This window comes from Marmota monax, unplaced genomic scaffold (genome assembly GCF_021218885.2).
Source record: "Marmota monax isolate L192 unplaced genomic scaffold, Marmota_monax_Labrador192_F-V1.1 WCK01_AAM20220418_F8-fsc00012, whole genome shotgun sequence".
NCBI lineage: Eukaryota > Metazoa > Chordata > Mammalia > Rodentia > Sciuridae > Marmota > Marmota monax.
The window spans coordinates 31,576,411-31,590,326 of record NW_026695227.1 but is presented as its reverse complement, the minus strand read 5'-3'; the positions used below and the strand labels follow the sequence as shown (position 1 = coordinate 31,590,326).

At 36.0% G+C, this 13,916-nt stretch overlaps 1 protein-coding gene across 3 annotated transcripts in view; it reads right to left on the bottom strand.

Annotated features, from left to right (window-relative positions):
* Dip2b (disco interacting protein 2 homolog B) overlaps positions 1-13,916 on the bottom strand; it is a 236,713-nt gene that overhangs the window by 85,416 nt on the left and 137,381 nt on the right. For all 3 annotated transcript variants that reach the window (XM_046435717.1, XM_046435718.1, XM_046435720.1), the window contains exon 4: positions 5,706-5,831. In XM_046435717.1, coding sequence (XP_046291673.1) covers positions 5,706-5,831 — 126 coding nt within the window. The remainder of the gene's footprint in view (positions 1-5,705; positions 5,832-13,916) is intronic.

The following is a 13,916-nucleotide window of genomic DNA, read 5'->3' as shown; positions in this document are numbered from 1 at the left end:
TTGGCAACAGGGGCTGGAGATGTGGCTCAAGCGGTAACGTGCTTGCCTGGCATGCGTGGGGCGCTGGGTTCGATCCTCAGCACCACATACAAATAAAATAAAGATGTTGTGTCCGCCGAAAACTAAACAATAAATATTAAAAAAAAAAAAAAAAGTTGGCAACATATACACTTTAAATATGTGTTGTTGGGCTGGGGTTGTAGTTCATGGACTCCAACCCTAGCACCAAAAGGGGAAAAGAAAGGGTCTCACTGAGTTGCTTAGGGCCTCGCTAAAGTTGCTGGGGCTGCCTTTGAATTCCCGATCCTCCTGCTTCAGCCTCCTCCCAAATTGCTGGGATCATAGCGTGCGCCACCACACCCAGCTAAAAATGCTTTCAAGAGAGGCAGAAGTTTCTGTTGGCAAGGAGAAAGTTTGAAGCTTAAGAAGAAAAATCTTTATAGAGAATCAGGAGAGAGGAGTCTAGAAACATTTAGTTCTGGAGGTAGGGCAACCTGAATCTATCTTGGGTTATAAATTCTGAGGCACTTAATTTAACACTAAACCCAAGATGGGAAATGATTCACACAATTGTTAGGAAGACTTCTAGAACTACTAAAGATTTTTTTGCATCCTATAATACTAATCTATGTGCATAGAGAGCTAGCAGGGGACCAAAAAATTGGTATGAGCACCTAAAAAGGAAGAGTCCATGCCTTGCCTAACAAACTGGGATACCTTTGGGAGACAGTGTACTCACTACTAATAATTACTCAAATACTGCTTTCCTAGGTATTTTCTCATATACCTGTGTGTGTGTGGGGGGGAAGTTTACAAAATAAATTAATGCTCTAATTAACACTGGGAGAAAAAGGGTGTTCCTCCCTCCCATTAAATTGCTTATTTGAAAATTAGGCTTTTAAAATCAGATTGCTCTGGATTTAGAACTTAGCTCTGCCACAAATAGCTACTGGGAAAATCAGATGGCGGGGGGAATCTTCATTCTGTTTTTTTCTTTTTATTAGTCTGGGGTTTTCTTGTTTGGTTTTGCTTTTGTTTTTTGGTACTGGGGCCTATAACACTGAGCCACACCCTCAGTCTTTCCCTTTCAATGGTAGATTACTTCCACTATTGTCTTACTAGTTCCCATTCAATGGATCTTTATCTCTGAGAATCCTATATCCCTGGCTGAGGATGTGTCCTTTTAGAGACCATCTGTACCCCAGGGATGTCTTAGCCTAAGACCGATTGTTAATGTTGGTTCTTATCAATCAAGTAGTAACATTCAAACTTTGTAACCACTGACCACAAGTCCTAGGGAAGATTTCCGGTTGTGCTATCTCAAAGGCAGTCAAAAGGCAATTTTTCTTGACATTTTCTTTTGCTGGCAAGTTAGTTTTTTTTTTTTTAGTTTACTCATATGTCCTTGTACATGCTTCTTTTTCTCTCACTTTCTCTTTCTTCTCTCTTTGGTACCCAGAGGGTATTCAGTAATGTTATATAATTATAAAACTACTTCTATTGTCAAGTTTTAAATTTTATAATCAGCTATTGAAATATACAAATTCAACCTGATAGAGTAAGTTTTTTACTATACTTTGGCTTATAGAAACTTAGTTCCTGAAGTAATAATGAAAGTATTCTATTAAAATGATACAAAGCTATTAATTAGTTTATTTATAAAGATCCAATTTACCAACCAATTCTGTTTACTTTGTGGTTTTGAATAAAATTAGAGTATTTTGGGGAAAATTCCCCAAGCTGGTAATTCAACAGGTATTCTCTTTTAAATAAATTCCTTTTAACTGACTGATATGTGTTTGGGAGTAACCTCTCAAAAGGCAATGGTTTATTTAATTAGTTTGGAATAATTCTCATTCTAGCATCAGGCAAACATGAGCAACTAATTAGATGAAAAGGATTTCCTACACATGATACTTTAGAAGGGTAGTAAGCAAGAAGACTTTAAGTTTGACACTTAATTGCTATTTGACATGGGGCCAATCAATGACTATGGAAAGTCCTCTGAAGGATGTAAAGCACTATAAATCCATAAACCTAGTTAAAATATGTCCAAAGTATAATAATATCCTAGTCTGTTCATGGGCATCATTTTCATATATAGAAATATAGAGCTAAGTTTCTCTTCTGGCCCTAAGAATTATTAAAGCCACTGACCAAACAGGGTCCTATTTGAGACAGATGACTAAATTGAAGCTCCTCTCTACCCAAGCCAGTTGAATAACTTACTATATGTTTTAGGGTCATTATGTAATCTATCTGGTCACCTGTGTACCCCTAGAATGCTGCAAAGGATAAGTCCAGCAGAGTGCAGAAAAAGCTCAGAGGGGAAAAATATAAATAAATGCTATAGTTTTTTGCATTGTTTTTTCTCTATGAGTGAGTAATAGTGTTACACAAAGAACCCCTACAAAGGAAAAGCTGAGGTAATTGCCTCATGATTTTAGTAAGTGATTTCCGCATATAAAGGGAACTAGATGGCAGTAATTCAAGCAGTCCAAAACACTCTGTGGCACTCTGTACCACAGGCACTGAAAGAACCATAGATTGCTACTGACTTAAGAGAACTTAAATCTTCCAATGGATGGTAGAAATCAGTGTACATATCAATAAGAAAATTTTAGGCTGACATATTATTACTTGAGAATAATTTGTGAACAAAGATAAATTATTTCCCTTGCCAACTATTCACCAAATTTTCCAGACTAACTATCTATTTAAATGAAGCCAAGATTTATGACATATTCCTTAAATGCCTTCAAAAGAACCCTACATTTTCATCAAGTCACTTATGTGTTGTGTGCCTCCCCAGGAAGGCAAAGAGGCTAACTAGTTAGTATGTTCTAGGAGTTGCCCCAGAAACTAAGTTCACACAGGACAACGTGAGCAGAGTACAAGACTTGACCTGAAATGTGCTCTGTGGTGTGTGACATAACAGTTTACAAAGAAAGATAATGAAAATATTATGAAATCTCAGGTGAATATTTCCCTCCCAAAGTGGCACATGTTTTTTAGGTCATTTTATAGCTGGTCAGAGCTGACATTTTTAGAAACAGCCAATAACAAGCAATAATTTCAATTCCTCCATCCTCCTATTTCTTTCAATCCACCCTCAGTTCTTCTAAACAATACTGTCACAATTCTATTCCTCTTCCTCATTCTTGAATGCAGCTCAGAATTTTTCTAAACTTGGGTGTTTCATGGGCTATCACAGTAGATATGGAAAATAAAACCTATTTGACATCCCTGGGTTATCCTATAACAGATGCTATGTGATGCTTAAACTGCAACGAGAAATAGGGAGATTGCCAAGTTTCTTACCTGGTGGTTCTGAAAAGCTTGGAGAAAATGGAATTCAAATTCTAATGTGAGAACAGTAAATTCTACCTGCTAAAATGGAGGGTGCTAAAAGAAACCTTATGATGTAGTTCTTCCCACATTCCCTCAGTAAAGCAAAGTATTTGTTCTAGGCATGTGCATAATTGTTGAATGAAAGCATCAAGATCTATTGGGGAGTCTAAGTGAGAAATCACTATGCAGGTGTTCTCAATGTTTCCTCTTGATGGGAGAGAATTCCGATCTACTTAACAATACAGATGTTCCTAATTACAAATTGGGGTTTCTCAAATACTATTCAGAGATCCCCAGAACAGAAGATAAATGGATTTGGAACTTTTTATTACTCTGCTCTGCTGAATACATGTCTTATAAGAGAGGAGCACATCTTTGTAATCAGGAAATTTAAAAAAAAAATACATAATGCAATCAAGAACTTCATGTACATCTCCAAGGCTGCAGAAAGAGTAGAACATTAGTAGTTAGAAATACAGAAGCCTACAGTGAATTCCAAAGGACTATGGTCTCATTCAGCACCAAACAGCTGTGATTTGTTTCTAGACTGGTAAATTTCCCTCAGGCAGTGACTTTTATAAAAGGGGATAAAAAGAGGTTTACACTCTTTCTGAGCATTCTCAAGATCCTTTGCTGCACTCTCACATTTAACCCATAGCAATGAGAACAGCCTATTTACTCTGAAACTGGATTGCTTTAATACAGCTTTGGAGAGGATTATTTCGAAGAACTACATGTCCTGTTGCTCCCTACCCTTTGCCATTTACTGCAACTGAACCCTCTACCACTCTGCAGTAGCATCTGCCAACAAGAAATGGCTACTAAACTGAGAGCCCCCTTTGTCCATGAGGACCCAATTTGTGCTATACTAATGTGGAAGGGAACCCATCCAAGATTTTGAATGAGTGGGTCTGAAGTATGCATCATTACAGACAAAAATGCCTTATTGTGACGGTCTGCTAGAGGTATCTTGTGTTACATTTTGAGCAACACTTGAAGCCACAGAGCTATTTCTCTTTCAGACATATTGACACCACAGATGTGAAGGAAAAAAGCACACACAGTTCATGAGCTCACAGCACACCCAAATGCTCTGAAAGTTAGCCAAAATCTGGGAGAAAACTATTAATGAGTCTGGATGAGAGAATAGGCTCAGTATGAATAGTTCGACAACGTGACAACTGTGAATAAAAATCAAACACAATAATGCAACTTTCCTAGGAATCTCCCCATAGACATGCTAGGCCAAAACAGTATGGGGGAAAATTTTCTCCAAAGATTTCATTAGCAGAATATGACACTACAGAGACAGACACCGCATTGAGGCTCGGAAATAGATTTACTATGTTTAGTCTCAGACACCTATGTGAAGATCTTGTCTAGGATTGATCTAAAAATATATATATATTTTAAAGGTTTTTAAAAACTTTGGCAAAACTTGACATAATGGTGCATGCTTTCCAGCGGCTTGGGAGGTTGAAGCAGGAAAATTCCAAGTTCAAGGTCACCCTCAGCAATTTAGCAAGACCCTAAGCAATTCAGTGAGACTATTTCAAAATAAAAATAAAAAGGGCTGGGGGTGTGGCTCAGTGGTTAAGCACCCCTGGGTTCAATCATCAGTATCCTGCCCTCAAAAAAAAAAAAAAAAAAAAAGGAGAGGAAAAAAAGAAAAACTGTGGCAAAGATTCTGCAAAGACTAGATAACTTAAGGTTGTTGCAGTCGTTTCTCAAATAGGCAGCTGTAACTCTTAAATTTACCTGAGGGGGCGTAAAGACTCTAAGTCTGCTGAGGGAATGGAATAAAGATATCTAATTCCTACTGATCTCAGGACCCCAATAGAAAAAGTAGATTCTGAACAAACTAAAATGTATATAGATATATCAATACACTAACACATTTCCACATTTTTACATATCTGCAAGAGTACGCTCCTATAGTCTTTAATGACACACAAAATCCTGTTTCAAGTACACCTACTACTATTACTGTTGCAGAGATGGAGTAAATATATGATTATCAGACATATTTTGGGTGTCCATAAAAACACTATTTAATCACAGCAGGGCCCTGACCTGTGTTTATTCATGACTACATGAATTTGGGGGTTAAAAAGGAAATGCTGGAAATTCAGAATAAAAGTTTTTGTTTTTTAAAAAGCTTTACTCTTAAGGCTTCTTTTCATGCGTTATTTATAAGGTGATAATCAAAACCTGCCGCCTTCAGAGTATGCTCTTATATAATTTTGATGATGCAGAGTGAGTTCCACCTTCTATTTCCAGAAAGAAAAGGCAGAACTTAACTCAAGAACATCAAGATAGTAACTGTTAGAGAGAAAGGGTTTTGATAAACTTACCAGGAGGCGTACAAGCATCTGCAGGAGACTGGACAAATGTGGACCGTCTTTTGGTGGGCATGGGCAAAGCCATTTTTTGTTCCTTATGTTTTGCCAGTGCAGCTTGAACTGCTTCTGTGTGGATATCTGAAAAGTCAAACAGTTGCATTTATTTGCATTTATTCTGGCTTGTAACATGTTTACTGATGTAAACTGAACTATTTATTGCTGCCTTAATTATTAAAAAACGTAAAGGGGATGTGTAGGTGATTTTTATTAATCTTTTAATTTACACCAATTAAAAAGAAAAACCAAAAATAGGAACAAAAGAAGTCGAGGACAATTTAACAAAGGAGAAAAATGAATCCAGAATGATTATGTGACTGACATACCAGACAAGAAGTTGACTGAGATGGGGGGAGGGGTACAGTCTAACATGCATCTATGCCAGGAGCAAATCCCACCTCTAAGTGAAATGAGTGCTGTGCAGGTGCCTAGAGGAGACTCATTATTTTTCAAAAATAAGAAGCTTAGGGTTTGCTTAACTGTCTGAAAGAAAACTTGGTTGAGACCCCTCAGTTCTATGCCACAGGAACACAAGGGATGATTTTGATCTAGAAAAATATAAGGACAGATGTTACTTGTTTGCCACTTTGGCTACAAAAGAATTCAACTCTACTTGCTCTTCCTCCTAACAGGAATCTCAAACATATCCAAACAAAACTCTTGATTTTCCATTCCCACTGTAAATTCACCCTGCATTCCTATAAAACAGGATCACACTGTATACAATATTTTGGGTTCTGCTTTAAAAAAAAATTTCTTATAAAATGCTGAGAGGTTGAATAACCAACTGAAGTAAGATAACAACCAAAGTGGCTTTCCCAGTTCACAACAATTTCTTGTTTAGGAATGGCCTCAGTCTACATGCTATCCATCCTTCCTTTGAAGCCTCTCTCTGAAACGTAATTGTGCCCTCAGAAAAGATGATCCAACCAGATCCTTCTTTAGGGAATTTAAACTGAATCAGGAACTGAAATCCTAGGGCTGAGTCACACTGATGACAGTGCACTAAAAAGAAGAAAGGCCTTGAATTTCAAGGTGAGATTCTCCAAAGTTCTCTCACCCTTTCTAAGGATTTCTCATGTGTTCTATTTGCTTCTGTGGCCTACCCCCAGCTGTTTTAGGTAGCCTGAGTTAGCATCTGTTTCTTGCAACAAAGAAAATCTACTAAAACTAGAAACGTCATACTATATAGAGGTACAACATAATTTTAAAGGGCTCCACAATATTTCACTGTAGAAATGTGCCATTGTTCAAGCTTCCCCTTAATATTAAATATTATGTTATTTTTTTTTGCTACTATTCATAGCAAGAATGATTCAGTATTTTTGCCTCAATACACAGTCTAATAATTTCTTTAGGACTAACAACATGAATTGATGAGATCAAATATAAGCACTTCTTATTCTAGAAATACTTCAATATGTATTTCCTTAGAACAAACAATTTTCTAATACAATCACAGTGCATTTATTCAAATCTAGAAATCCATCATTGATACACACTATTATCTAACTCACAATCCATATTCCAATTTAGCCAACTGTCCCAATAATGTCCTACTGTTCCTTTTCTCCTGATTGAGGATCTAATACAGGATCACACATTATATTTATTTGTCCTATGTCTTTTTTTCTCCTATAATCTAGAATAGTCTCAGTTTTCTGTCTTTTATAACCTTGAAATTTTGGGACAAACTGACTGTCAAATATACCTTAATTTGAATTTCTTTGATATTTCCTCATAATTAGATTCAGGTTATGCATTTTGGCAGGGATATCATAGAAGAAATGTTTCTTTTTCAAAACACGATGTCAGGTAGCATCTGCTCCATTACTGATGATAGTTTAAGTACTTGGTTAAGATGGTAACTGCTAGTTACATCCAGTAATTTAGTGAGCCAGTCTCAAAATAAAAATTTTTAAAAAGGGATAGGTATATAACTCAGCAGCAGAGCACTCGCCTATCTTGTGCAAAGGCCTGGGTTCAATTTCCAGTACTGCAAGAAAAAACAATCAAGTCAATGGGGCACAATGGTACACAACTATAATCCCAGCTATCTGGTGGCTGATCAAAAATCCAAGGCCAGCCTGGGCAACTTAATGAGAAAACATAAAACTCAAAACAGGAAATTTAAATTAAAGGATTGGAGATGTAGCTCAGTGGTAGAGCACTTGCTTAATATGCATAAAGCCCTGGGTTTGATTTCTAGTACTGTGATTGCTCAAACAATCAATTGATCAATTGATAGACAATTTTTTTTCATTCATTTATTCTAGGTTCATTTAGTACTTTCCAGCCCTGGAATTGAATACATTTTTCCTAAGAGTACTAGCTTCTTTTAGTGAAGAATAAATGGTATTTAGAAACCGAGAGCTTGAAAATAGGGGTACTCAGTATTCTTGGGTCATTTTTATTCTAAGCCTTTTCCAAATATAAGGGAATATAAATATAAACATGTATTTATACAAAAATCTATTTTATCCATATCAATACTGAAAATAGTGAGTTCAAACTATTATTCTAATTCCAATTCAACAACACAAAATCCATTCTAATTTCCCCCTTTCCATTTGTAATAGTAAGAAACCTGGTTCACAATATTCTCAATATTTTATTTTACCTGTTGACTAAACACACTGTCATTTATTTCAAAATTGGTATCTCAGGGTTGGGGCTGTGGCTCAGTGATAGAGCAAAGGTCCTGAGAGCAAGTTAGTTTTACAACTGCTTGAAGTTAGGAATCTACAATCACATTCTGGTGGATTTCTGCCCCCTCCCCCAATCCCTCATACTGCAGATTGAATCCAGGGGTGCTCTACCACTGAGTTACATTCCCAGCCCTTTTCATTTATTTTATTTTGAAACAGAAACTCAAACAACCAGGCACCATGAAGGAAAACAGACTAAACAAGTATCCTCTGAAACTGAAAAGACTGATTAAAAAAATAAGAAAGAGGGTTATTCAATGATGGAAAAAAAGAAAGAGTAGAGCCAATGTGCCTCAAACAAAGGTAGTGGATACCTATAACAATTTCAATGACAATATGGGAAAAACATAATTGGCTGGTTTAGCAGAGGTAAAAAAAAATTGACCTTTTTTCACTTGAATAATTGAAATGGGTCTCACAAATGCATGGATTAGGAAAACTCTGAATGAATCAGACATAACTTTCCTGTGTGTGGGTATAAATGCACTACCAACATAACTCTACATCATGTACAACCACAAGAACAGGAAGTTATACTCCATGTATGTATAATATGTCAAATACACTCTACTGTCATATATATGTAAAGAGAACAAATAAAAACTTTAAAAAAAAATAAATGCATGGATTATTCACAAATTTGTGACAAAGACAAAAAAATTCATTTTTTTTGTCAAGAGACATCTGTTCGACACACATAAAACAATGCCACAGAAATCATCAGGAGAACAAAGAAAGTATACACTCCCAGACCTATTACTGTCCAAAATGATACCAGATTTGATATGAGAAGCCATATTACTTTCAAAAGGCCAGAATGATGACAATGTCAAAACAGTCCATGCCATGTGAAACCAACAACTTATTTTCAAAATATACATAACCCTTTGGGACTTAATGGGTTAAAATGTCCACACCCAAACCAAACTACAGATTTAATGCACTCCTTTTCAAAATCCTATTTGAATTTTTTGCAGAATTAACAAAAATCCTAAAATTTTTATGAAATCTCAGTGGACCTCATATAGCAAAAATAATCTCAAGAAAGAGGAACAACACTAGGGGGGCCTTACACATCCTAATTTCAAAGCTACAATAATCATATGAGATAAGGCACATTCGGGGAGGTATGACCACAGACGTAAAGCTACAGTAATCAAAACAGTAATAATACTGGCATAAAGACTGACATATACAGACCAATGGAACAGAGTCCAAAAATAAACCATGGACTATACGGTCAAATAATCTTCAACAAGGATGTAAAGACTACATAATGGGGAGAAGACAGTCTCTTTACTAAATGGTGACATAAAAACTACATATTCACACTCAAATGAATGAAAATGAACCCTTATCTTACACCATATACAAAAAGTAGCTCAGGATGGATTAAAGATCTACAAGTAAGACCTGAAACTAAATTAGATAAAAACATAGATGGAAAGATTATGTTGGAATGGGCAATGATTTCTTGGATTTAGAACCAAAGGTCCAGGAACCAAAAGCAAAAAATAGACAAACTTTGTCAAACTAAAAATTTCTGCAAGGCAAAGGAAATAGTCAAGAAAGTAAAAAGGCAACCCACATGATGAAAGAAAATACTCTCAAATCATGTATCATATAAAAAGTTAATACTTAGGATACATAAAGAATTTCTATAACTTCACAAAAATGAAACCTCAATAATCCAATTTTTTAAATGGGCAAAGGACTTTGTTGTGTTTTATATCCTACATGTTCCCCAAAAGTTCGTGTGTTAAAGGCCTATTCCCCAGGTAATGGTGCTGTTGGGTGGTAGGGGAACATTTAGGAGATGGGTCCTAATTAAAGAGTTAGCCTATTGGGGGAGTGCCCTTGAAGGGGCTGTTTGACCCCAGCTCCTTCCCCTCCCTGTCTGCTTCCTTGCCACAAGGTGACCAGCTTCCTCTGCCATATGCTCCCTGCCATGATGTATTACCTCACAGCAGGCTCAAAGGCAAGAGCCAAGCAATCACTCACTAAAGCCTCTGAAAGCAAAATAAATCTTTGCTCCTTATAAGTTGATTTTTCTTAGATATTTTGTCACAGCATCAGAAAGATGTATAATAGACTTGAAGAGCCATTTTTTCCAAAGATGATATACAAATGGCCAATAATCATGAAAAGATACTCAGCATCACTATCAGGGAAATACAAATCAAATCCACAGGAACTATATCACCTCACACCTATTGGGCTGCCCATTATTTAAAAAATAATAATAGACAAGAGAAATGACAAATGTTAATGAGGATGTAGTGAAACTGGACTTTGTATATACTGCTGACGGGGCTGTAAAACAGTGCATCCTTTATGGAAAACAGTACTGGAATTCCTCAAGAAATTAAAAATAGATCTACCACAAGACCCAGCACTCCCATTTCCAGGTATATGTCCAAAGAACTGAAAATGGGATTTTGATAAGGTAGTTGCATCCCCATGTTTACTGAAGAATTATTATTCATAATAACCAAGATGTAGAAGAAACCTAAATATCCATCACAGTTGAACTGTTAAAGAAAATGTGACATAAGTACAAATGAATATTATTCATTTTTACAAAGGAAATTCTCTCATATGCTACAATATGGCTGAACCTTGAGAATGTTATGCTAAGTGAACTAAGCCATAAAAAGACAAATAGTGCATGAGTCTCTTCTGTGACATATCTAAACTAATAAAACTCATAGGAACATAAAGTAGAAAGATGGTTGTTGAAGTCTGAGGTGTGGGGGAAAAAAGGAGAGTTGCTATTTAACAGTAGTAAAGTTTGAATCATGCAAGATGAAAAACTTCTAAAGGTCTGTTGTATAGCATTGTGTTTACAGTTAACAATCCTATACTGTACACTTAAAAAGTGTCAAGAGGCTGGGGATGTAGCTCAGTGGAAGAGTAATTGCCTAGTATGTGCAAGGCAGTGGACTTGATCCACAGCTCCAAAGAGGGAGGGTTGTTAAGAGGAACTGGGTGTAGTGACGCAGACTAGTATTCTCCGCTTAGGTCGGGTGGGGGCTGAGTCCACAACTTCAAGACCAACCTGGGCAACAGAGCAAAATCTCTTACCTATCTACTTACTTACTTCTTTTTCTTTCTCTCTTATATTTACATACATACACAGTCAAGAGGATAAATTTATATTGTATTTTTTACAACTGAATTTTGAGTCTCAGCTAAAATCCTTTTTATAAAACTGCATTATAGAAAAATTCACTTGATGTTTTCTTTCTTACAAGTAGATCTCTGATCCATTTGACATTCATGCATGTATACAGTGTAAGATATGGATCTACTTATCTTTTTCTAGATGTCTTAGCATCATTTGTTAAAAAGAGTATTTTTGCCCTAGTGATTTACAATTCTATCTATGTCATATACTGAGTTCTCAGGTGTATTTTGGTCAATTTGGTCAATTTCTGAACTTCTTGCTCTATCGAATGTTCTGCCTGCCAATTTGTATGGCATACCACACTGTTTGAATTACAGAGCCTTTATAGTATATTTCAATACCTTGCAGTTATGAGTCTCCCAGAGCTTTTCTCAAGTGTTTTCCTAGCTATTCTTACATTTTTTCCAAATGAATTCCAAAAGTCAGGTTTCTAGCTCCATAAATAAATTTAACTCTATGCTGAGTCAGGAAGAGGAGTGAAATTTTATTTATAAAGTACAATATATATTTTACATTGTATGCCTTCACACATTATGTTTCTTTTGCTTAAAATATCTACATAGCAAACAGCTATTCATCCTTCAGAATGGCTCAGATAATACCACTTACAGATGTTTAACATTGTGTGCCTTCCTCTACCTCTCTCTTTGATGCTGCTTCTAAACCCTGTATTGTGTAGAATATGCACTGAAAAAAGGACTCTTAGATTTTTAATCTGTGTTTTTCCAGCATCTAAAACTGTGTTCAAATCATGGGAGGTCTACAAAAAATGCACCAAATTCATTTACCTTCTGTCATATAAGGAGTATATTAATATAGGAAGAAAAGGATCCTGTAACACTAGTACCAGCCACTTTAGCAAATGTCACACTAGATTAGGGATCAGATTTGGACAAAGATAAAAGTCCACAACTAGGTTGATAAAGTTATCCTTGCATTTAGTTCCCAACATTAAGTCAAAGGAATCTAAACCTGAAGTAAAAATTATTTAATACAAAAATTGATTTAAGCTGGCAGCAGTGGTGCACACCTCTAATCCCAGCAACTTCGAGGCTGAGGCAGGAAGATCAGAGGTTCAAGTCCAGCTTAGGCAACTTAGCAAGACCCTGTCTGAAAATTAAAAAAATAAAAATTGGATGAGAATGTAGCTCAGCAGTAGAGTGCCCCTGAGTTCAATCCCCAGTACTACACCACCACCACCACCACTACCACCACCACTACCACCACCACCACCACCATCATCATCATCATCATCATCATCATATTTAAAACTTTAAATCATTAATCCACGACTATCACATTAAAAGCCTATGCTTATTATTTTTGTTTATGATTAACATATATAAATTTTATGTATTTACCACAATAAAATTGTATATGATGCAAAAAGATCTACCAACATATGCCAAAGTGAAAAATGTTCCTAGATCCAGCACCTCCCAAAAATATCTCATCTCAATAGTTTGGTATATATTTTTCCAGGTTTTGTTGTATTTGAATACAAATGTATACAATAACATTATTAGTTTTTACAAAAATCAGACCATATACTGCATATTGTCTTGCCTTTTTTACTTAAAAAACTGTATTCTGAGTATCTTTTCATATCTGTACAAACAGGTTTACCTCAGTTTTTCTTTTAAAACAAATATCCTATAGCTAGGGATGCAGCTCAGGGGTATAGTGCTAGCCTACCATGCATGAGACCCTGGATCTGATCTCCATTACCAACAAAAAAACAAAACAAAAAACCAAGAAGAAAAATCAGCTTTCCTAGAAATCCCACTGTGTACACATATGTATAATTTGTTTAACCACTATATTATTTTAAACAATACAACAACAAACATCCTTGTGTACATATGTTGGTATCTGTATAAAACAAATTCCTAAATGTAAAATTTCCAGGTTAAAGAGTATAAATATCTAAAGTTTTAAAAATATTGCCACACTTTTGAGCTATTTCTCTTGTGTGTGGGAGGGAAGGTACCAGGGATTGAACCCAAAGGCACTTAACGACTGGGCAATATCCCCAGCCCTTTTTATTTTTTATTTTGAGACAAGGTCACACTGAGTTACTCAAGTCCTTGCTCAGTTGCTGAGGCTGGCTTTGAAACTTGAGATCCTCCTACTTAAGCCTCCGGAACCACTGGGATTACAAGTACACATCACCAAGTCCTCCGAAAAAGCACTTTTTCAATAACAGAAAATAGCAAATCAAATGCTCACATTTGATCTGATCTAATTAAAAACAGTACATTTCCCAAAGTA